The 25,926-nt window shown below is 41.8% G+C and overlaps 1 protein-coding gene across 3 annotated transcripts in view; it reads left to right on the top strand.

The window, feature by feature from the left end:
• Positions 1 to 25,926, top strand: part of LOC126418986 (scoloptoxin SSD14-like) — a 187,713-nt gene that overhangs the window by 145,586 nt on the left and 16,201 nt on the right. For all 3 annotated transcript variants that reach the window (XM_050086043.1, XM_050086036.1, XM_050086051.1), the window contains 2 exons: positions 11,360 to 11,600; positions 11,700 to 11,813. In XM_050086043.1, coding sequence (XP_049942000.1) covers positions 11,360 to 11,600; positions 11,700 to 11,813 — 355 coding nt within the window. The remainder of the gene's footprint in view (positions 1 to 11,359; positions 11,601 to 11,699; positions 11,814 to 25,926) is intronic.

The raw sequence follows: 25,926 nt of genomic DNA on the forward strand, positions 1-25,926 counted from the left end.
GAGGAGCCTGGGGGAGGGAGGTGGAGGGATAGTACAGTGGGGATGGCAGACAGTAAAGTGCTGCAGGTTGGGCAGTGGGCAGGGGAGAGGTGGAGAGGGGCGGGAGGGGGGGGGGGGACGTGGTGGAATAGGAGAGACATAGAGATAAATAAATAAAAAATAAACAAATAAATAAAAAAAGACTGGGTGTGGTGGTGGAAGGACAGCTGTGTAGTGCTGGAATGGGAGCAGGGAGGGGCTGGATGGGTGAGGACAGCGACCAACAAAGGTTTTTAGTTACTTTATTTTTTATTTATTTCTCTCTATGTCTCTCCTTTTCCGCTACTTTCCCCCCCCCCCCCCCCCCCCCCCCAAACTCAACACCTCTCCCCTGCTCACTGCCCAGCCTGCAGCACTTCACTGTCTTCCGTCCCCACCACACTATCCCTCCCCCTCCCGGCCCCAGCCTCCTCCTTTCCCCCACCCAGTCACCGTGCCCATCATGCACTGGTGCTGCTGCTCGCAGTGTGTTTTCAGTTGCCTGAGACGGCAGTCATAAGTGTGAGTTGTGTTTGCGTGAGTGTGTGTGTGTACACGATTACGTGTCTGTTGTTGACAAAGGCCATTGGCTGAAAGCTATAAGTGTGAAAACCTTTTTGTTTTACCTATCGGTGACTCAGCATCTCTGTTATATGTTGAGTAGCAACTTTCCTTCTCATAATATTGTTACGTTCCACCCTGGATTTTCTATTGTTTGACCTTTGAAGGGAAGGTATACAAACAAATTTGCAGCACAGTCATAGCCACCTATATGTCACCCTTCCTATGTGAACCTGTTTATGTGCCATTTAGAAGAAACCTACCTAGCCTCACAAAATCCCAACACCTGGTCTGGTTAAGGTTCATTGATGATATCTTCATGATCTCGACTCAAGCGCAAGACACTCTTCCCTCATTCCTTCACAACCTCAACAATTTCTATCCCACCCACTTTACTGGTCCTTCTCAACCCAGCATGCCACCTTCATGGGTGTTAACCTCATCCTCTCTTGTATCTCCATGTAGACCTCGTCCAAATTAAACCTGCCAACCACCAACAGTACCTGCATTTTGACAGCTGCAATTCCTTCCACACCAAAAAATCCCTCCCATACAGCCTGGTCACCAAAGAATGATGTGTCTGAAGTGACAAGAACTCTCTTGCCCAGTATGCTGAAGTTCTCACAATGGCCTTCTCAGACAGGCACTATTCCCCAGACCTAGTCTACAAACAGATTTCTCGTGCCATCCGCCTCTCCACTCCCCCTCCCCAATCATCCCACCACCCTCAAGAACCAGTTGCAAAGGAGCACTCCCTTCATCAGTATCACCACAGACTGGTTTGGAACAACTGAACCACATCTTTCATCAGGGCTTTGATTATCTATCATTATGCCCTGAAATAGGGACATCCTACCCAAGAACCATCCCATCTTTCCCGAAGTGGTGTTTCACTGCCAAGACAACCACCATGACATACTAGTCCATCCATAGACACTACTAGACCCAATCCCTTGTCACAGGAATCATACGCCTGTGGAAGATTTAGGTACAAGACCTGCTCAGTCCACCCATCTCTTCCTATTCCAGTCCCGTCACAGGCTTGTCCTTTCCCATCACAAGCTGAGTCAGCCGTGAAAGCGGCAATGTCATATACCATCTCTTCATACCATCTCTTCTGCAACCATTGCACAGCTTTTTATATTGGTAAGACTGCAAACCAACTGGTCACCAGGATGAATGGTCACTGCCAAAGTGTGGCCAAGAGCAAAGTAGACCACCCTGTAGCACAATATGCAACTGAATATAACACCCTTGATTTCAATGGCTGCGTCACGACTTGGATAACATGGATCTTCCCTTCCACCACCAGCTTTTCTAAACTGCACAGATGAGAGTTATCCTTAGAACACATTCTCTACCCTTAAAATTATTCTAGTCCCAGCCTACAGTAATTACCATGCCCCCCTCCCCCCCCCCCCCCCCCCCCTGTACATCTAACAGTTTCTGCCCCCTCTGTTATATCGCTTCTTTCCAATTCAGATTTCCTCATGCTGACTGTGCTCCATTCTCTGCCAATGCACCTAGACCTAGCAACCTTTCCCCATTCTCTGTTCTTCTCCTTTTCCATTCCCCATCTCCCCCCCCCCCCCCCTTCTTCTTCATCTGTGCTTTGCCAGACAGTGCAATTCTATACTTCTACCCACCCCCTGCTATCCAACCCCCTTTCCTGCCCCACTTCTGATTGTTGCCTTTGTTCAATGTTACAGTCACATTCTGGCTGCAGCAGTTGGAGGTAGCAGTCATGTATGCATGAGGTGTGCCTGCTTCTGTGAATGTGTCTGTTTTCTTTTCTGAAGAAAGCTCAATGTGTAATAACCTTCCTGTTGTGTCAGTCTGAAACTCCTTGTGTCATATCTTTAAGGTTAGTAGCTATCTATATTTTTCATAATGTTGTTGGTATTCCAACCTGGACTTTCCATTGTTTGTGAAAGATAAATGTGTAGTGAAGAATGCAAGTCACATACTCCAAATGTTTAAAGCCAGAGATAAAGTGTGGAAACTTAGAAAAACCATTTAAGGGCAAGCTTAACATTAAATGGAATGTGACCCATAATTGTATCAGTATTGTCAAACCACATCCAAACCATTCCACTTCCTGGCATGAATATTTCTTACAATTTCATGATTGCCCTTGCAGCGGGTCATCAAATTGTCCTTCGTTTTACTGTAATCTAGTTTTGTGATGAATTTTTAAATAATGCTTGCAACACATTATTTAGATTTTTGACTGGTTTCCACATTTATTATCATTTGTAGCAATGTGTTGATCAGTTAGTTTATAAGATTTCATGTAGAATACGAATTGCAGTTAGACACACTCAAAAGTCTACAAAACATTCTGAAACTGGCAGGATCTTAACAGTGCACTTTCTAATGGTGAATAATACAAAATTTCCAGAATGAAATTTTCACTCTGCAGTTGAGTATGTGCTGATATGAAACTTCCTGGCAGATTAAAACTGTGTGCTGGACTGAGGCTTGAACTGAGGGCCTTTGCCTTTTGCAGATGTGTGCTCTACTGACCTAGCTACCCAAGCATGACTCACACCCCATCATCACAGCTTTAATTCCACCAGTATCTCCTCTTCTACCTTCCAAACTTCCTGTGAAACTTGCAGAACTAGCAATCCTGGAAGAAAGAATATTGCAGAGACATGGCTTAGCCATATCAGTTTCATATCAGTGCACACTCCACTGCAGAGTGAAAATTTCATTCTGAAAACATCTCCCAGGCTGTTTCTAAGTTAATGAATTGTCAGCCAAGTTAAACTAGTTACTGTGGAGAGTGAATGTAGAGCTATCCAGCTGAGCCAGTCTTCTTAAATTTACTTTTTAACACATAACATTTTTTTGACCACATAGCACTGGAGCAGCTTTAGTTAAAGATTTATCTTATGTAAAGATGTAAAGATGTTTTATGGAAAACTATCTATGCCATGGGAATTAGAACATAAACAGTAAGATCATTAAAGAACTTGGCCATTTTATGTACAGGTGGTATAGATGTTACATTTTAAATGGAATTAGGTGACATAAAAAAAAAAAAAAAAGGAAAAATACTTATTTAAGGATTACTAGTGTAGCAAATGGAATGCATCCTCTTTGCTACATTTCGGCTACTGAAGGTTTTCCTCCTTGATGTGATGCTTGTCCACACAGCACAGCATCCACTACACCAGCTTCCAGAGCCCTCCTCTTCATAAGTGCAGTGCTACAGGCATTTACCTTCATGTTATGCTCATACTTATTGTCAACAACTGCTTGTATCAGTGCTTAGGCTGTTTCTATGTTTGTCTCTCATGTTTTCGACTGTTGTTCAATTGTATGGGGATGAAGAATAAACTTTGGTTCATTATGGCCATTCTGTTGTGCATGTCTTACACTATGATATAAAGTGCTATTTACATACTGTGTTATCTTTCTTTACAAATTTCTCTCATTACTGATTGTGTCTTTTTGATTTGGAATCATTTGTATGTAGTCTGCATCAAAGGCTGATTGAAGTTTGTCAGTAATTTAGGATTCTTCTGACAACCTCATTTGTATTGTACAGAATAGGCTTCCCTCCTATCAAAGGAAAGTAAAATCTAGGATTTGGAAATGCTGTTTCTTCCATTGATTATGGGAGTAACTAAATGAGACTGATCTTGTATCAAAGATATCACAATAACAGAATGTCTGTAGTTTACTTGACAAAATCATGCAATATTGCCAAAAGTTGAGATTTCATGTAGAATGGATGAATGATGCACACTTATGTGGAGGTATCAGCCTAGAGGCTTCGTTAGAGCAGACAATTCAAAGACCAAATGGAGAGAGCAACAGTTAATGAAATATAAAGTTCACAGCAGGTTCAATGGTCTAATGCTCAAAACAAATGATGATTATGAATTGTTAAATATTTGTAATCATGGAGGATAGTGGATACTGTGTGTGCTGTCATCCTGAGGCTCAACTGTAGTTAATCTGTATTTATTTAGGCTTTCCAAACAGACTAGTTGTAAATATGGTTCTTGGGTGAGATATCAGACATTGTTGTGAATTTCCATAATATTTCATTGGGCAACTGACCAACGTCATCAGGTGCAGTGAACACTCTGTGTTCATTGCACCTGAAAGTGATAATTAGTTGTGCTGATGAAATATTGTGGAAATTTCACAGTAACACCTGATGTCTCACCAAAGAAATGTAATTAATTTTTTTTCAACATAATAAAAAAAAGTTTATCTCTGCAAATTTGTGTTGCCACCGAAAAGTTTATGGGTTTAGCGTGGTAGGGTTGCCGAATCCAATGATGCACGCTACACCACATGTAATAAACACTATTTTTATTTCTTGTAAGCACACATATACATTTGTTTACATTCTGAATTCTCGGTACACGTCCGTACACTTTCACGCGCGACCACAGACTGGGGCAAAGAGCTTGCCAAAAACAAAGATATTACACGCGACTTGGTCGATAGTCGCCACATTAGCCCCCCCCCCCCCCTAGAGTGTGGAGCACAAACATAAATATTGGGGCATACATGTAAAGGGAACACCCAGGGGGGAGGGAGAGGGTGTTTAATCAGAAACCATACCTTACATTACATTACATTAGTAATTGAAGTCTTCGAGCCAGCGAGGGGGGCGGATGGTCCTGCCTGACCGGGTGAATCCTCGTACAGCAGTTGAGGGATCTGGGGAGGGGATGGTGGGTTGTGAGGGGCCAGGATAGCGGATCTGAATGCCTGTGGCGGTACGTAGGACTTTGACCGTTGATAGGTCAGTACCAACAGGCAAGGGGAGAGACTGGAGGAGATGAATGTGAGTTAAGTTGTCACTGGGGAAGCTGGCTTGTTCGTAGAAGATGTACACATTACCCGGCTGCATAACAAAAAACACATTAGAGCTGCAAATAAGATCTGTGTTGACATTCACTACCACTTCCTTATACGGGTTGACAGAATCTCCACACGAGTCGTCATCGGTGACATCACACGCTCTGAGGCTGGTCCCTGATACATCACTGAATCCTAACAGGGGAGAGGCGAGGGGCTGCCTGTAGGAGGGTAAGTCATCACACGCATCACTCTGCATAGGAATGTCACACGCACCTGTAGCACTGTCACACGACTGGGAGTGGGGAACGTCACACGTGTGGGAATGGGCGCCGCTCATCCATGGACTGTCGGTAGATGCCTCATGCGAGGTGGGTGCAGCAGGGGATGGGGTCTGACTGGGTGGGGTATCGGGCAGTTCTCCCAGAGTCCATGCAGGTTTGAGGTGGCAGACGGATACCGTTTGAGGCGTGCTGTTAATGAGCACTTCGAACGTGTTGGTACGCCGTGATATGACTCTGTGCGGGCCCGTATATGGAGGTCTGAGTGCCGGTCGGATGGTGTCATCACGCACCATGACATGAGTGCACGACGCCAAGTCCTTATGCAGAAATACGGGAGGGGGCGTGTGTGGTCGAGGAGGTGGCACGCGGATGTTAGCAATTAGCTCCTTGACCTGCCCGACGAATGTCGAGTCGCAGATTTGATCTGGAGGAAGTGAAGGCTCGACTAACTCTGCTGGGAGTGTGAGGGGTTCTCCATACAGTACCTCTGCCAGGGATGCGCCAAGGTCCTCTTTGTACGCGGCCCGAACGCCTAACATTACCCATGGTAAGGCATCGGCCCACTCACCTCCGTGGCACATCAGGGGAGCTTTAAGCGTTCGGTGCCAGCGTTCCACAAGCCCATTGCTCTGGGGGTGGTATGCTGTAGTCCTAAATCGTTTCACCCCACACAGTTCACAAAGCTGTCGGAAGAGGGCAGACTCGAACTGGCGGCCCTGGTCGGTGGTGACAGAGACTGGGCAGCCGAAGCGCGAGATCCACATTAACAGCAGGGCTCGGGCCACTGCATCGGCTGTGATAGTAGTGAGAGGAATTACCTCTACCCAGCGGGCAATCCTGTCAATTGCGGACAGTATGTAACGGAAGGGGCCTGAGGGGGGTAAGGCCCGACGATATCGATGTGTATGTGCTGGAATCTTCTTTTTGCCACATCGAACGTACCCATGGGGGGCTGTGCATGACGTCCTACTTTTGCGCGCTGACAAGCCACACATGCTCGTGCCCAACTGCGACACTGTTTTATCACCCCGGGCCAAACAAAACGTTCAGATACCAGACGTGCGGAGGCGCGAATGCCAGGGTGTGCCAAGTCGTGGATACTATTAAATATGTCCCGGCGGAGAGGTGCAGGAATCACCGGGCGTATGCGTCCTGTTGAAATGTCGCACCAGATGGGTGATGAAAACCCAGGAAGTGTCCGTAACTCTAGTTTGAGTCCTGTTTTGATATCGGAACGCAATGCTGCGAGTTCAGTATCCTCTGTCTGCAATTTAGGGAGCTCACTGAGGTCCAGTTGTGAAGATAAAACCGACATCCGAGACAGAAAATCAGCGACGACATTGTCTGCGCCTCTGACGTAACGTATGTCATTCATAAACTGACATATGCCTAAAACGTCTCGGGGATGAGTCCTTACCTGGGTTACGGAAAGCGTAAACCAATGGCTCGTGGTCGGTAAATACCACGAGATGGCGACCTTCGATATCGTCTTGGAAATATTTGATAGCAGCGTAAATAGCAAACAGTTCCCTGTCGAAGGTCGACCATTTACGTTGGGAAGCGGTCAGTTTGTGGGAGAAAAATCTGAGCGGCTGTACAACAGAACCCACGGATTGCTGAAGTACTGCCCCCACTGCTGTATCACTTGCGTCTGTAGTAAGCGAGATGGGAGCATCAGGAATGGGGTGAGCAAGCGTAACAGCTGTCTGTAAGGCTGACTTTAGATTATCAAATGCGCGACGCATATCTGGAGTCCACGTGACCGCCCGAGACCCTGATGTGTTTTTTCCCGCGAGGGCATCCGTCAGTGGGGCTTGTATGTCGGCGGCGCGGGGAATATGTTTACGGTAGTAATTTACCGTTCCAAGGAAGCGGCGGAGGCCCTGAAAATCTTTGGGCAAAGGCACCGTACTAATGGCCTCCACCCGTTCAGTTAGGGGGCGGATGCCGTCGCCAGAAACTCTGTGGCCCAGAAAAGTGACACTGGTGCGGCGAGTTGTGACTTAGTATTGTTCACTGCGATACCGTTTGCTTTTAATAGTTGTAACACTGTATTTAATTGTTGTTCATGTTCCTCGAGGGAGGAAGAAAAAATTAACAAGTCGTCCAGGTACGCATATGCAAAGTCCAGTTTTCCAACCAGCGAGTCGATGAACCGTTGCCACGTCTGTGCAGCATTTTTAAGGCCGAATGGCATAAATAAATACTCGAACAACCCGAACGGGGTGATGATAGCGGTCTTTTCAACGTCCTCAGGTGCCATTGGCAGTTGGTGGTACGCCTTATGACAATTGACTACACTGAAAATTTGTGCCCCATGCAGCTGGGAAGCAAAGTCTTGAATATTTGGGACGGGATAATTATCTAAAATTGTTCTGGCGTTAAGCGCCCGATAGTCACCGCAGAGGCGGAAAGTGTCATCTTTCTTGGGCACCAAATGAATGGGTGACGACCAACAACTAGAAGAAGGGAGGATAGTCTTATTATCTAAAAGTTCCTGAACAATAGCTTTAGCGTGTTTAAGTTTTTACGGATTTAAACGCCTAGCCTTTGCACGTACCGGTGGGCCTTCTGTGGTATTTATTCTGTGGACAGTACCGTTATTGATCGCGAACACCGATGGGGATGCTGGACGAGCACCCATTGCACTGTGACTAACCTGTAATGCACACGTGTGTGTGTCCAAGGCCGGCAGTTCAGCAGCAGTGGCGGTGATCCACTGGTAGTCCTTGTCGAAGAGCTCGGTGGGGTACCTGGTAGCGTCGCGGGTACAGCTTCCGTCTGGCAGTAGAAATGTCACGCGGCGTCGGCTGCAGGTGCGAGGAAGTGGTGCGGGGGTTGGGGGCGTGGCCGTGTGCGACAGCTGGGCGGTCTGCTTACGCGCGTCCGTGAGCTTGGCTTGCACGGCGGCGATGCGTAAGCGGAGGGCCCCATTGCTGTCCCGAAGTTCGTCGTTGTGTGATCTAAGAGAAAGCACTGCAACAGCAGTTTCCGCTAGCTCACACAGCAGAATGGCGCTTTCGGATGAGAGGGGTAAGATATCTGAATCGGTGGTACGGTCTCCCGAGTTAAAGGTTAGTGTACCTCGTTGTAGGTTGGGTGACAGTGCGTGGGCTAAGAGAAAATCTACCCCAAGCACGGGTTCATCCACATCCGCGATAACGAAAGTCCACTGTAAGGGCGTATTAATGTCCTGCAGTTTAAGGCTTAAATTCGGTATTCCATGAGAGCGGATCAGGGAATTATTGGCGGCTCGAAGCGGGGGGGCAAGGCTGAAGCTCGAATTTAATACCTGCGGACAAAGGTATCACACTAACCTCGGCCCCCGTGTCGACTAGAAATGAAAGGCAAGACACTGCATCTTTCACGTACAAGCGTCCTGGCGCGTGAGGAGAAGAAGTATTTAGTGATAGGCGTCTGTGCGGTGCAACGCGGCCCGTAGCGCCTGAATTGGGTCGCGTTATTAGTTTGGGAACGCGCATGGAGAACGACATTTCTTAGCCGCGTCGCCAAAGCGGGAGTGGAAATAACACCAAGCGGGGCAGCGCGTGGCGTCGCCCGTCGCGCTGGTTGAGGTTGAAGCGGCAGTGGAGGGGGACTTGTTTGTAGTTCCCTCCGATGGCGACGCTGCAGTAGTGCTGGTAGGAGAGGAGTTACTGCGGCGGTTGCCAGGCGGCGTTGGCTCCGCGCGCATGCGTGGAGCGAGTCGTGCGCACTCTGTACTGCAGGATGGGAACTTCCGCGCAGGTGTGCCAACCCCTGAGGCCTGAGGGCACCCTGGGGGGGTATGCGGGGGGGGGGGGGGGCAAAATGTAGTAAACCTGGTCTGCGATCTTCAGTTTGGCATCTAGTGGGGCCGAAGTTACATGTAGAAGGTGAAGTTGAACTTGCGGGGGAAGTTTCAGCAACCAGATGGTCCAAAGTGTAATGTCTGGCATGTGATGCGTGTCAATCATAGCGCGGAGATGACGCCAGAGTTACGACAGGGACCTGGATCCCAGCGATTCCTGACTGATGAGGCGGATAGCTTCCTCTGTCGATGTGGATAGTCGCTCGAGGATGGTGCGTCGGGCGAACGCATATTTGTCCGTAGCGGGGGGCGAAGCCACAATGTCGCAGATCAGATCCAGTTCGTCATGGAGGTGACACAGTAAGCATAGGAACTTCGAATTGTCGTCGGCGACGCCGTGTAGCTGCAGGACGTGGTCGACCAAGGCAAACCATGTGCGTGGGTGATCCTTGCGAAGGGGTGGTAGCTTCGGCCAACGGGTGGGAAAGTCTTGACATAAATGTGTATCAGAAACTGTCTCTCCCTGTCCATAGTTCTGCAACGTAATTGTCTCGGGTGCAGTAGCGGTGCACCAGCTTCCGGCACTTTCAGTGGCACGTGGCACGGTAGGCACGGCTGGCTCGACCTTGGTCGAGAAATCAACGAATCGAGCGGTCGACGGAGTAACGCCGACGGGCGTAGAATGGACCGGCGGGGTAGAATCGACCGTAGTCGACCGATGTGCGGCGAACGACGGAATACAGTTTCCGGGCCCCTCCCCTACAGATGCATTAAAATAGTTAAAATCACCTAATGTTTGTGGAACACACGCGGCAGGAACGGCGTGTGCCGTCGGAAACACTCGTAAAGCGGACGCTGGTGGTGTAGGGGGGGTTGGTGCAAAATCCGGAGTTCCGGCAGAAATATGAACTCTCCTGTCTTGAGCGTCCGGCTCGATTTGTACAGTCACTGATTCGGGTGGAAAATTCACACTTGCACTTGGGAAACCTGTAAACATAGTCACTGGGATTTGAGCACACGTACCTGATGCCGGCACACATGGCTGTGGAATTGTATAAACACTGTCCTGTTGAGTACAGCTAGTCGATGTGTTCGGAAACTGCGTAGAACTATTGCGGACGCCCGGTGGATAATTGTGAAACCATGCCGAAGCGTCCGTTGGAACACTTAGTTGGCACGTGTTCAGTGTAGCAGGCGGCAAGCGATCCATTGTGTACTGCTCGATGGTATAAGATTTCGTTGTAGCACTCGCGAACAAAATTCGGGGTCACCAGTATGGGTTTAGCGTGGTAGGGTTGCCGAATCCAATGATGCACGCTACACCACATGTAATAAACACTATTTTTATTTCTCGTAAGCACACATATACAGTTGTTTACATTCTGAATTCTCGGTACACGTCCGTACACTTTCACGCGCGACCACAGACTGGGGCAAAGAGCTTGCCAAAAACAAAGATATTACACGCGACTTGGTCGATAGTCGCCACAAGTTTATTTTCATTCGTTCTACAATAAAATTGAATTTCTAACAGCCAAATTCTGTATCTATGTTAATATTTGTACATATGTATTTGTGTGCACTATTTTTCCAATAGAAGATTTCCTGCTACTCTTAATACCTTATTTTAACCTGTGTAAGTGCAAATAAAATATAGTATTTTATTGATAGTGAATTGTTAATACAATCTACATCATTAATTCGCGACAGCTCGTCACTTATTCAAACTTGGTTTAGATTCCCCTTTTTAATGAATAAATGGAATGCAATGAATGAGTGAATGGATGAATGAATGAAGTAATGGATGAATGAATGTGCATGTGTGGTTTTCTTATGATTGCTCTTTGAAAACTGAGAAGAGTCTCATATGTTTTTGCAGCTTTGGTGCAATGGTTGTATCAAAATCTACAGGTATCATTCTTAATGATGAAATGGATGATTTCTCTGCACCAAACATTACCAGTGCAGCTGGAATTCCTCCATCACCAGCAAATTTTATTCAGCCAGGGAAAAGACCACTTTCATCTATGTCTCCTTCAATTTTTGTCAATGGAAGTGGAGATGTACAACTCGTTACTGGAGCTGCTGGTGGACCTAAAATTATATCAGCAACAACACTGGTATTTGCATATTTCATTAATTAATTGCTTTAGCAGAAAGTTAAAACATACACCAATAATTACAAATCATAAAGATATTGCAGTACAATATATTTACAGGTATCTATATATAGCCTGTGGTTCAACAAAACTATAAAGGAAGCTATTGACCATAGCCGAATTCATCATCAGCTATTCCCTATGACACTTTTATATGAAGAAGGGTTTGAGGAGGTAGGTACAAATTACATGATACTCTATAAATTTTAATATTTTACACTGTGTAATGTAGGTAACTTAAAATTTGTAGACAGTCAAGTCACATTACAGATTTCCTTATTAGGAAGATGATATTTACAAAGGAAACAAGTACATATCACACAAGATAATTTCATTACTGTATATTACAAGTCTGTTCATCCACAGTCCATACAATTAAACAGGATTCACTAGTTCAGATATACAGGGTGTCCCATCTAACTCTGCCACTGCATGCGTTTCCAAAACAAACAAAAAAATGTGAAAAATGCAATTGGCCAGTGATACACCTATGTCAGGGGCTCAAACAAGGGGCAGGAATGCACAATTCATAAATGTAAACATCACTTTCAACATATAGTTGACTTGTTTTCATTGTTCTAAACCTCATACATTCTGAAATATGTAGACTTAAAATGATGGCAATGGTGCCATAGTTTATGCCATAATGCACAAAGCAAAAGTTGTTTCATGACAGTGCAGGCAACCAACATCATGGCATTACAGCATTAATGCAGAAAATGTGGCACCATTTCCATTATTTGAAGTCTTAAGTATTCCAGAAGATATGAGGTTTAGAGCAGTGAAACCAAGTCTGCTATCATTAATTCTTTCTGGTAGAAAAAAACATGCATGTGCCACAGTTTAAAAAATGTAACTTTGTGTTGAAAGTGATCTTTGTTTACTTGTATGCATTGTGCATTCCTGCCCATTGTGGGAGCCCCTGACATAGGTGCATCCATGTTCAGTTGCATTTTTCACACATTGTTTCATTTTGGAAATATGAAGTGGCGAAATTAGGTTGGACAACCTGTTTACTTGAGTTTGTGTTTGTGTGGAATGGGTTGGGGGGGGGGGGGGATGGGTTAGGGCGTATGTGAGCATGTGCGCTTGCATGCATCCACCTAAATGATTGTCATCAGAAATTAAAATCATCACTTTTTCTCGGTCTGTTATCGTGAGCCAAAAGTTTCAGGCTACTGACCGATTCACTATGAGACATAGAACTGTGAATTGTGAATTGCTAAAATATTGTATGTGTGTACCACAACAGTTGGGATGTTCACTTGAGAACTTTCTGCTGTTAAATATTACTTTTTGATCACAAATAAAGATAAAAAATTAAAATGGGAGTTCAGAGTAAACTCTTCCAGCACAGGGAGAAATTTCTCTACCTTGACATAAGTGTGTGACCATATTGTGTAGGTGGCAAAGTAAAGTTTCTAGGCAAGAAAATTGGAAGCATGTAATTAGTAAGTAAAAAAGAAAGGCAATGAGTGCTGGGAGAATGGGGGGAGAGGAGGGGGGGGGGGGGGGAGGAATATGCTTACCATTAAATAACTTGCTTAATGTGTGAAGCAAAAATTTAGAAAACAGAAATAAAATGATGATAAAATGAAAATTTGAAAGGGTGTTACTGAATGAGGAGAATAAAGAATGAAGTAATATGAAAATAATTCTAGCGCATTGACTGCAAATTGTAAAAGAAAATCAAAAAAGTGCAGAATATGTGTAACAGCAATGAGCAGAAAAAATTGTTTTAAACAGAAATGTAGAAGGGAATGTGACAGCGGAGATATGAACAGTGATGAGCTATGCAGTGTAATATGGTGATGGAAATGTGGAATTTGACATTGAAATAATTCTGTAAGAGTTCAAAATATTGAGAAATTGGAAACATAATAATAATAATAATAATAATTTTATTGTCGTTCAGCTGATTACAGCAATAGACAAAGTCAAGAGCATATATTTCTACATAAACTACTATATCGAAGTGAATTGGTTTACATAAAATAGGTACACATTAGAATACAGTATTTTCATCTTCAAAGAATTCATCAATGGAGCAAAACGGATTGTTCACTAGTAGCTTGTATAATTTAGCTTTAAAGATATTTACAGGCAGTTCTTTAAAGTCAGCACTTAGTCTATTAAACATCCTTAGTCCAAGAACTAGGTAAGAGTTATGCGATTTTGATAATCTATGATATGGTACGTCTACAGATGTTCTGTTTCTAGTATTATGGCTATGAATATCACTTCTCAACACAAAATTAGACACATTGTTTCTAATGTACATTAAAACATTGTAGATGAATATGTTTACTACTTTAAGACACTGCAATTTAATAAACAGAGGTTTACAATTTTCTGTTTTATCAGAATCCGTTATTATTCTTATTACTTTCTTCTGTAAAAGTAAAATGTCATTTACATGACAGCTACTACCCCACAGTAAAATTCCATAAGAGATGATGCTTTGGAAGAAGGCAAAATATGCTGATCTCACATAGTCATTGGGAACATGTCTTTTTAAATTTCTAATTGGATAAATCACTCTTGAAAGCCTAGCCAATATATTTTTAATGTGTGGTTCCCACGTCAATTTATAGTCAATAGTAACATCTAAAAATTTAACAGTTTCTAATTCCTGGTAGTTAGGAATCTCTCTGAGGCTAAAGTAAAGTGTCTGGGTTTTGTTTTCATTTAGCAAGAAGCCATTAGCTTTGAACCATAATGAGGACTGAGCAAGGGTATTTTCGGTCAGTGTTTTCAGTGTACCTAGATCAGAGGTTTTATGTAGAAAAGTTGTGTCATCAGCATACAATATTGTATGAGATTTTATGAATAAGGGCAGGTCATTAATCATTAGTATAAACAGTAAAGGTCCAAGCACCGACCCTTGAGGCACTCCGTACCTAACATTAACCAAATTTGATTTCTCCCTACCAATGCACACAACTTGTTGACGGTTCTCTAGAAAAGACCTGAACATATTTATACTGTTGTCATCAAAACCATAGTAAACTAGCTTATTCAGCACAGTGTCATGCTCTACACAGTCAAAGGCTCTGCTCAGGTCACAAAATGTAGCCTGGGCATAGTCCCTAGCCTCGAACACATCTAGGACTAATTTTACGAGGGAGTCCATTGCATCTGTTGTGGATTTACCTTTCCTAAATCCAAACTGTTTATCACTAATTATATTTAGTTTACCCAAGTAGGCACTAACTTGCTCATACATAATCATTTCTAAAATTTTTGAAAAAACTGGGGTCATGGATATATGTCTGTAGCTAACGGGACAGTTCTTTTCCCCTTTTTTGTATATGGGCACAACTCTAGAATTTTTAGTATGTCACAGAACTTACTTTCAACTAGGCATTTGTTAACACAAAAGATTAAAGGTTAAATCACACAATCAATAACATCTTTCAACAAATTACATGACATATCATAGTAATCAACACTAACTGAATGTTTGAAATTTTTCACTATTTTTAGGATATTATTTGGCCTCACTTCTGTGAAAGTGAAGGTGCTTGGGGGAAGCTTTTCAAAGCAGCTGTCCATAATACTAAGTGCATTTTCAGGTGGTTTGATTATTGAACTACTAATTTCTTCAATGGACTGAATGCAATATTTATTAAATTCTTCTGGGGTAATGGCAATTTCCTCTTCGTGTTTAGTGTGTGCAATGGAGTTTATTACACTCCAGGCCTTCTTGCATTTATTGTTAGATTTTTCAATGTTTACTATGTTATGCAGTTTCTTTGCTTCATTTATTGCCTTCCTGTACTTGCATTTAGCTTTAGCATACAGGTCTTTATACAGTTCTGATTTACTGGTTTTGTACAGACTGGAATACAGCATAACAGTATTTTTCAGTTGCCCTAACTGTGGAGTGTACCATTCCTTCGTTTTCCTTTTCTTGTAATTACTACTAATATTCACTATACATTTTTTCAGAGGGATGCTATTTTCAAATACATTTAAAAAGATGGAGAAAAACTTTGTGAATACAATATCAACTGAATGGTGTTGAAGCCTAATAAAACATATGTCCCAACTGAAATACGTGAGGGCATGTCTAAACCTATCCATCCTCTCTCTGCTCACTGGTCTAGTAATCACAGTTTTAGATTCTGGTTTGGTGCAGTCTGAAGTTACATTATTAAGACTAAGATATACTGCATCATGATCTGAGAAAGGGAAACTAATTACATCAGTGGACATACAAGTTCTCTTAATATTTGTAAATATATTGTCTAGACAGGATGAGCCTCTGGTAGGTTTGCAGTTAACAGAGTACATGTTAAATTGTTGAAGCACATTTTTTAGCTCTGTCACAGTTTTTCTGTCCTGCAGGACATCAAAACTTGAATTGATATCCCCTCCAATGACAACATTGTATTTTTTCCATTTCGGTATACATATGTACATTAAGAGTTCCTCAAGTTTCTCCAGAAAGATATGGGGGTCACCACTAGCTGGCCTGTACACTACTACTACCATTAGCTTAAGGCTCTCAATTACTAGACCTGACATTTCAAAATGCATTTCATCACAAAGGGTATTGAGATCTATCCTGCCACAGTTTGGTGCAAGAGGTGTTTTTGCACATATTGCTACCCCACCACGTAAGTGCTGTTTTCTGCAATAGCAACTAAGTAGTGTGTAATCATCCAATACTTTGTACCCAAGCTCATCCTCTTTACACCAATGTTCACTTAAACATAGAATATCTATCACGTTTTCATTTGAAAATTCGTTGACAATTAAGTTTTTATCTGCCATGCCCTGAATATTGAGGTAGCATATTTTAAACTCTACTTTAGGCATTTCTTTTTTTTGCGTATTCTCTTAGTTGACATGACCTACTGTTACTGCATGAAAGTTGATCAGGTTGTGTCCTTATGTTACTGGAACACCCAACCTGGTCTATGCATACAAGTTTTTTGTCATCTCAGTTGAAACATAATCCAAACACATTACTGGTCTTTTTTCCTTCTCTAGCTTATCCAATACTATTCCAATAATTGTATCACTTAAAACACATTTACCTAGATAACTGAAATGTTGACCATGCTTGGTATGCCATTCTCTGCTACAACTACTGGTGTTAATTAGGGAAACATTCTTAAAGTTCTTACAGATAGCTTTGTACTCCTTGTTTGTCTGCTCCACTTCCTTATTCACACATGACCACTGAGGCAAATCATGTCGATGTGGCACATTAACAACAATCACGTTGGTGTGGGTTAACATTCCGAGAGTCTTCTTCAGTGTCGAAGTAGCAATGTTCCTTTCGTTTCTGCTGACGTCGTTTGCTCCGGCCATTACCACTAAAAAGTCTCTGTCCGCGAGGACTGTGCTTTCTTTCTTGATTGATGTTGAAAAATCTTGTAAACCAGCTCCTGATTTAACAGTACCTTCTATTTCAAACTCGTTAATCACACGAGGTCCGCTTTCCGTTAACATAGCTGCTGCTAAACACTCTTCAATACAGAAAAAGAATTTACATGGAAAAATCTCACACTAAAAAGCAATTTTTATGTTTCATAGTTTCCCTCATAAATGATAATATATGATAATGTAACTGCAATCAGGACATTATCTACAGAAAATCTGAAGTTGAGCTTGATTAAAAATACGCTTGTGGTGCCAGTGGACTTGGCATGAGCCAACCATCACCTCTGTGAGGACGAACTGCTTTGACTTTTTCCCCTTGAGTTTTCTTATCAGGAATGTTTTGTATGTTGCTATTATTCACCATGGGCTTTGTCTAAAGATATCATGAATAAACTGTATATAACTGAAATGTGTGGCTCTAGTACTTTGTACTATGATGTAGCACTAGAATACCCACAGGCTCTTAGATCACAAGAATAAACATGTAAACTGCACAGTAGGTGTGTGGACAGAACATATGTGTAGAAACATTTACGGCCATGGTAAAATTTATTGGAAAAACAAATACGCAAAAGAGCTGATTTGCAATAAAAGAAAAAAGATGAAAAACTCTGAAAATTCAATAGATTGTGACTCTCAGTTCAGAAGCATGTTGGTTTTCAACTGGTGCATTAAATGAATTGCTTTCCTGGTTTTTGGGCTCTGATGTGAGTGAACACTTTGTAAATGATTTAAAGGATATTGATAAACTGTAAATGCTTGAAAGACATGTAGTGATTACTGTTGCAAAAACTGGAACTGTTTTGAAGGCAATACACTTAAATGAAATGAATGTCCTTAGCTATTTCAATGGAAAGGCAGTACGAGTTTTGATTAAAAGTAGTGTACTTGTTTCTGGACTAGCTCATAACTTATTGTCAGTGAACAGACTGGAGACAAATGGTTTCAAAGCTGAAAATTGAAGGACAGCTATTCAAAGAGGAAATTACATGCAAAACTGTGTGCTCTGAAATTAACTAGAAATTCCTGCACGGAATTGCCTCTGAAACAACCTGTCATCAAAGGTTATGACATTCAAAGCAATTTAGTTAATTACTCATAACACATAATTTTACATACAGCGCATTTTCAACTTAGTATAAAGTTTTACAATTACATTTTTTTTACTTTACATTATGTCTTATTACTCTGTAATTCATGATAAATTCAACTTATAAGGGCCTTTTTGGACAAGCCACTGCTTGACTCACTTTTTGAAAGTATTCCCTGTTAATATCTTAACTTCATTTGGTAACAAGTTATTAAAAACAGCTCCTGTGGCATAGCGGCTTTTTGCTGTTAAAGTTAATCTTCTGTTAACTATATGAAAATCTTTTCTAAGCCTCATTTCATAGTAGTGAATATACATATTTCTTTTTGTGATCTTAGTGTCTTTTTACACTAGCATTATAGTTTGTAGTATATACTTGGCATAAAGTGTGAGAATATTGTGTTTAATGAATAGGGGTGTGCAAGAAGTTCCTGATTTTGCCTTAGCCATGATCCCCAAGGCTCGCTTCTTCAGTATGAAAACTCTTTCCATATTAATTTGCTAGTCCCACCCCACAGTACTATTCCGTAAGACAAGAAAGGATACACTAATATTAATTATACTGATCTACAAGTACTTCCAAAATATGTGGAATGAATAGACACTGAAGATATGAAGACACCAGATTCATGCACCTTCTGATGGAAGGGAAGCAAACAAGACTTCAATGTAAGCAGAAGAGGACAAGGGCAAAACATCCACTGGAGCTAGTACATAGTGACATTATGGGTCCTATTACTCCCTCATCTCACAATGGAAAGACGTATATCATTACATTTATAGATGACTATACTTATTTTACGGATTATATGTGACACAAAATAAATCCCATTACTGGAATATGCTAAACATTATGAAGCTGTAGCAACCACTCATTTCAGTTTTAGAATTAGTAGATTTTCCTCCAGTAATGGAGGTGAGTATTTGTCAAACAAAAGCTTCTTTACAATGAAGAGAACCCATTGTGAATTGACAAAATGGAATGAGTTGGAGCATGAATAGGGGCATCACAAACAAGGCTAATTGTATGTTGTTGAACAGTAAACCTGAAAAACCACTTTGGTCAGAAGCAGTACAGACTGCTCTTTATGTGTTAAACAGAACACCTGAATGTACATTAAAAATAACAGCTCCTGCTACTATGTCTTATGGTGAAATGCTAAATTTACAGAAACTGAAAGAGTTTGGTTGTGTGGCATATTTACAACTTACTGCAGAAATAATTGCTGAAAAGTTTGATTCCCTAATTAAGAATTGCTTCATAGTTGGATACCGTGTTAATATATATCAGCTATGGTGTCTGGAAAAGAGACACATCATTCTTGGAAGAGACATCAAGTTTCACAAAAGTCATTTTGATTTTAATAATGAAGATTGGTTCTCTTGTTAAGAAACCACAATTGTTGAGGTTACCATTGATGAAGAAAATTTTAGTGACTACAGGAATGATACCATATCAAGTGACAATGAAGCAGAAGATGAGAAATCTCATTATATCTGCAGAAGGATAAGAGGAAGGAAATGTCAGGCATGGATGGAACAATAGGCAGCATTAGCACTGAATGCAAAAATGTACGGTGAGTAGTTTGAGAGACTTTCAGTTACCTCTACACTAGATCAGATACAGGGATTAGATTAGATTTACTTTCATTCCAATTGATCCGTAGTGAGGAGGTCCTCCAGGATGTAGAACATGTAAGAAAAACAATAATACATGACAAATATTTACAACTCAAACAAATAATGTAACATTCCACAGGTCCCAAGTGGAATGATTGTCTTTTTTTTTTTTTTTTTTTAATGAACACTACATGAAAGAATCATTTTACAAATACTAATGCACTGAATTTAAGATAAAAAAGTTTATTTATTTATTTATAAGGTAATAAACATGTAATACAACTACTAAATACTTATTTACAATGAGCAGATTACTGCACTGACACACACACACACACACACACACACACACACACACACACACATATACACACTTATTTACAATGAACACATTACTGCACTGAAATTGTGCAGAAGTTATAATATCACACACACAAATCAGTTTCTTCTACTGAGAAATTCATCAATGGAGTAGAAGGAGTTGGCCACCAACAAATCCTTTAGGCTTCTCTTAAATTGAATTTCATTGGTTGTTAAGTTTTTTATGGCTGCTGGAAAGTTATTGAAAATGTGTGTTCTTGAATAATGCACACCTTTTTGTACAAGACTAAGTGACTTTAAACCCTTGTGAAGATTATTGTTATTTCTAGTATTGATTCCATGAATTGAGCTGTTGGTTAGAAAAAGTGATACATTTTTAACGACAAATTTCATTAAGGAATAAATATATTGAGAACAGTAGTTAGTATCCCTAGTTCCCTAAACAGGATTCTGCAGGATGTTCTTGAGTTCACACCACATATAACTCTTACTGCACGTTTTTGTGCCTGGAAAACTTTAGCTTGGCTTGATGAATTACCCCAAAACATAATCCCATATGACATTATGGAATGAAAGTTAGCACAGTATGCCAGCTTTTTCATTTTTATATCCCCTATGTCTGACACAATTTGCATTGCATATAGAGATTTGTTAAGACACTTCAGCAGTTCTGTGGTCTGCTCCTCCCAGTTGAATTTATTATCAAGCTGTAATCCCAAGAATTTAACACTGTCCACTTCTTCTATCTGCTTGTCATCATACGTTAGACACATACTCGTGGGGCACCCCTTACAAGTTCTGAACTGCATGTAGTGTGTTTTTTCAAAGTTTATTGACAAAGAATTGGCCAGGAACCAGTGATTGATATCCAAAAATATTTTATTAGCCGATCTTTCTAAGACTACACTTGATTTGCTATTTATTGCAATGTTTGTATCATCGGCAAACAAAATGAACTTGGCATCTGGTAATGTTACTGATGAAGCTCATTGATATACACAAGAAAAAAGTAAGAGCTCTAAAATGGAATCTTGTGGGACCCCACATGTAATTAGTTCCCAGTTGGATGATGCCTGATAGCTTGATACATGTCTCTTTCCTAATAGCACCCTTTCTTTCCTGCCAGAGATACAAGATTTGAACTCTTTTGCAGCATTTCCTGTTACACTATAATATTCTAATTTACTTAAAAGGATATTGTGATTTACACAGTCAAATACCTTTGACAGATCACAAAATATACCAGTTGCCTGCAATTTTTTGTCTAAAGAATTAAGCACATTTTTACTGTAAGCGTAGATAGCCTTCTCAATATGTGAACCCTTGAGAAATCCGAACTGTGTCTTTGATAGTATGTTATTTGAGATAAGATGGTTATAAAGTACATTACTTTTTCTAAAATTTTGAGGATACTGGCAAAAGTGAAATTGGATGGAAATTTGATGCTATTTCTTTATCTCCCTTCTTAAATAGTGGCTTAACTTCAGCATATTTCAACAGAGGAAAGGCTTCATGCTGTGGCAGGTATGAGTAATAAACGAAAACAAGACCTGCACAGTATGCGAATTACCTAAAAACAAGAGGTCTATTGCTGTACTTTCAGTCTTTATTGACAATCACTGCATACACAAACATTACATCATGTGATAACTGCACACCAAATAATAACAAGGTTAGAGAAAATTAACAAAACTATTAATGGTCAAAGTACAGAGTTCTATCACTGACAACAGAATGCACCCTGGCATAGAACTGGTCTGACTTGAGAAAATTTGTGTATGCTGGAGAAGGTGCAAGTGAACGAGGCCCCACTGGCAGCAGTGTGCTGTGTTCACATTTTCCGGCCTGTGTGCTGGCTGCATGCAATGGTAGCACCCTTGCTTTCCCCAGTCACTGCTGGCACTGAATACAAATACTGCTGTGGTGAATTGTGTGGGTGTGCCATCACATTCCTCCCCTCTTCTGTGGAGTCAGCTTCACAGGCAGGAGGACTATGTGGGACAGATCGCTGCTGGTGGAAGCTCAGGACATGTGAGGAAGCCACCAGATCTGACCAGGTGACTCGAAAATGATGACAGTGATGATTGCAAAGGCACAATGGCATCAGCATGGTGACAGTGTTGGCTTTTGTTGGCTCATCAGCATCCGAAGAGGCATCACTCTTGCAGGGATGTGTTCCAGACAGTGGTGTGCTGTCCACAGTGATGACCCTCGCCACAGGGGCTCTTTGGACTGTGCCACAGCAAGAGACAGAAGCAGTGACACCAGATGCTCTTATGAGTGAGCAGCCTCTGAGCAGCCTCTGTCAGACACTGATTGAGGGTCCGGGGAGGGCAGAAGGACCATATTGATGTTGTTGACACCCACCAGAGATGGAGCCTCTATGGTACCCAGCCCTTCTGATGGTGGGACAGGACACCCCACATGCATCCATGGTGAACATTCACCATCCGTGTATCTCCTAAACGATAGCTGGTGCCCATCTCAACTTCTGACTGAAGGTGCATGCCCAGGCTGGATTGCCCACAACATTTCGTGAAGGACACGACCTTGCAGAACGAAGCAAGTGTAGCAACATATGGGGTTGTTGGCCATCTAGAGCCTCCACTGGGCTGTGGCCTTTCATCACAGTAGTCCTGTAGGTCCTTAGGAATGGAGGCAATGCCCTATTGGCTGACAGATCCACCAAGCACTTTGCCACTTGTATCTTAAATGTGTGCAACATACATTCCACCTAACCATTCAATTGGGGGGGGGGGGGGAGAGAATTGTGCATATTAGATTTGATGTGAGTAACACTGTTACAGCCGGCCGGTGTGGCCGTGTGGTTCTAGGCGCTTCAGTCTGGAGCTGCGTGACCGCTACGGTCGTAGGTTCGAATCCTGCCTCGGGCATGGATGTGTGTGATGTCCTTAGTTTAGTTAGGTTTAAGTAGTTCTAAGTTCTAGGGGACTGATGACCACAGATGTTGAGTCCCATAGTGCTCAGAGCCATTTGAACCATTTTGAACACTGTTACAGATACAAAAATCACAGAAGAACACTGAGGTACACCGTGGGTCTTTGTTGAGATGATCATCTGTGGCAACACTTTCACTGCAAAAACCTGTTAGGGCCAGCCCATTAGCATCTGCAAAGGTGAAGCTCATGTGTGTGACGTATGGATAATTTTACAGTGCACCAATCACTAATAACCACAAGGAATGCAGGAAAGCATGCACAAAATCACTGTGGATGTGGTCCCTTAGTTGATCGGGAGTAGGCCATGGAGCAATAGTTCATGGGAAGCTGCATGATGTACACCATACTGTTTGCACGTATGGAACAGCTTCTCCATCACAATCAGAGCTGGGTCATTAGTCAAAATGCCAGGTTAGCATTTTCGTGCAGATTGTGGCCCAGTGGCTATGGTGGAAATGTGCAAGAATCTAGGACTGCAGGATCAGTGGGATGACAATGCAGACTTCATCTGAATCTGTAGTAAGGAGGAGTGTTGCATCAACCACGGACAGCCAGTTTCCTTTCTTTCTTTTCTCAGTTGTCTGCTTTGTGACTGGTCTGATGCAGCCTGCCATCAATTCCTCACCTGTGACAGCCTCTTTCATCAGAATAGCACTTGCAACCTACATCCTCAATTATTTGCTGGATGTATTCTATTCTGTGTCTTCTCTAACAGTTTTTAACCTCTATAACTCCTTCTAGTACCATGGACGTTGTGATTTATAGACAGTAGCAGAGCCAGGATGGGGAAGGTGTAGGCACATTTATTTGGTCAAAGCCTTGTTGACACAAATTTATTATTTACAATAATTGGTTATACATCCAAGTTAATAAAATTAACAGTTTAAAAGGAAATTTTAACAATAAAATTTATTTTTCATAAAACATTCTCTAGAAGAACATGCAGCCCCACTCTAACATTACATAAAGGTACTATTAGTAAAGGGTATATTATATCGTACAATAGTGCAACATGTACAAATATTAACAATTACACCAGAAAAATATTGAACTTGTGATTTGTACTACATGTAAATCAAACCTCAAAAAAATCCAATTTGGCAAGAGTGCAACAAATTCCCTACTGCCTGCTTAATTTTTATTTTATTTTTTATTTTTATTTTATTTTTATTTTATTTTATTTTTTACCTCCTGATTTCACTTAAGCTTACATAAACCCTACACAAATGTCACTTATTTTTCTCTCATGTGACATCAGTTCACCTTTCGTGACAAATACACAAAATTTCTAATTTATTTTATATCAGTTAAGTAAGCTACAAGACAAGAATAACATTAACGACTGGTGACATGAGTAAACACTGTCAAGTTTTCAATTTCATGACGGTTGTGTTATCTAGCAAATTTTCATTTAAATACTCGCCCCACATGTTCCAAAATCAATTCAGTCAGTCTCGAGAAGAAACACAAGTTAATAAACAAATATGGCTATATCAAGAAATAGATGGGTTTATCCCAAGCAATACTAGTATAATTAAGAAATTTGCATTTTAAACGCACCAATTTTAACAAAGTCTAATGTAATAATAATTTGGACAGAACTTTCATAAAATGATCGATGATAGTGGATACCGTGCCATACACTATGAACAAATTAAGAATTATTCACAATAGACACCTGGCACATGATAATATTCTCTGAAGTATTGCAAATCACAAAATGTTGGCAACAAGTACCAACCACATAATAAAGTAATGATCATTAAATATAAAAGTATATGAAAATTTCGGCCTTGGCCAGGTGACTAGAACCACACCAATGCAGTTTCCTGTTACACTCAAGTGCTAGGCCCAGGAAACAACAGCTGGTCATGGAGAACCACGTTAAGCAAGCGAGCATTCCGTCCTCCCCATATGCTAGCAAACAGCCATACTCTTTGCAGTCCTTAATCGGCAGGCACCAGTTGACTCCCAGCCACTTCTGTCCTGTCCATCACGACTGAGCCGCCCTCCCAAAACTGTTGCTTCACGTTCCAGCACCAACAGCGCTCAGTGATCACGCCCCCTATCACTGCGGTGAAAACAAAAGAAATAATCTCGTGGGTAAATCAAATGAGCTGAGCCGTGACACGGCTCAGATGTTATTCCATGATGTATTAACAGGTGTCCTACCTTTCCGTCCCTTATTCTTGTCAGTGTTTTCCATATTCCTTTTCTCGCTGATCCTGCCAAGAACCTCCTCATTCCTTACCACTGAGTGAAGTGGCACAGTGGTTAGCACACTGGACTTGCATTCAGGAGGATGAGAGTTGAAAACCATTTCCAGCCGTTTTGATTTAGATGTTCCATGATTTTCCTAAATCACGTCAGGCAAATGCCGGGATGGTTTCTTTGAAAGGACATGGACAACTTCCTTCCCCATCATTCCCTAATGCAATGGGACTGATGACCTTGCTGTTTGGTCCCCTCCCCCAAATCAACAAACCAACCATTCGTTACCTTATCACCGAGCGAGGTGGCGCAGTGGTTAGCACACTGGACTCGCATTCGGGAGGACGACGGTTCAATCCCGTCTCCAGCCATCCTGATTTAGGTTTTCCGTGATTTCCCTAAATCATTTCAGGCAAATGCCGGGATGGTTCCTTTGAAAGGGCACGGCCGATTTCCTTCCCCATCCTTCCCTAAACCGAGCTTGCACTCCGTCTCTAATGACCTCATTGTCGACGGGATGTTAAACAACACTAACCTAACCTAACCTAACCTTGTTACCTTATCAGTCAATCTAATTTTCAACGTTCTTCTATAGCACCACATCTCAGATGCTTTGATTCTCTTGTTTTCCTGTTTTCTCACAGGCTATGTTTTATTCCCATACAATGCTATTCTCAAAACATACATTCTT

This window comes from Schistocerca serialis, chromosome 1, assembly GCF_023864345.2.
Source record: "Schistocerca serialis cubense isolate TAMUIC-IGC-003099 chromosome 1, iqSchSeri2.2, whole genome shotgun sequence".
NCBI classification, from domain to species: Eukaryota; Metazoa; Arthropoda; class Insecta; order Orthoptera; family Acrididae; genus Schistocerca; species Schistocerca serialis.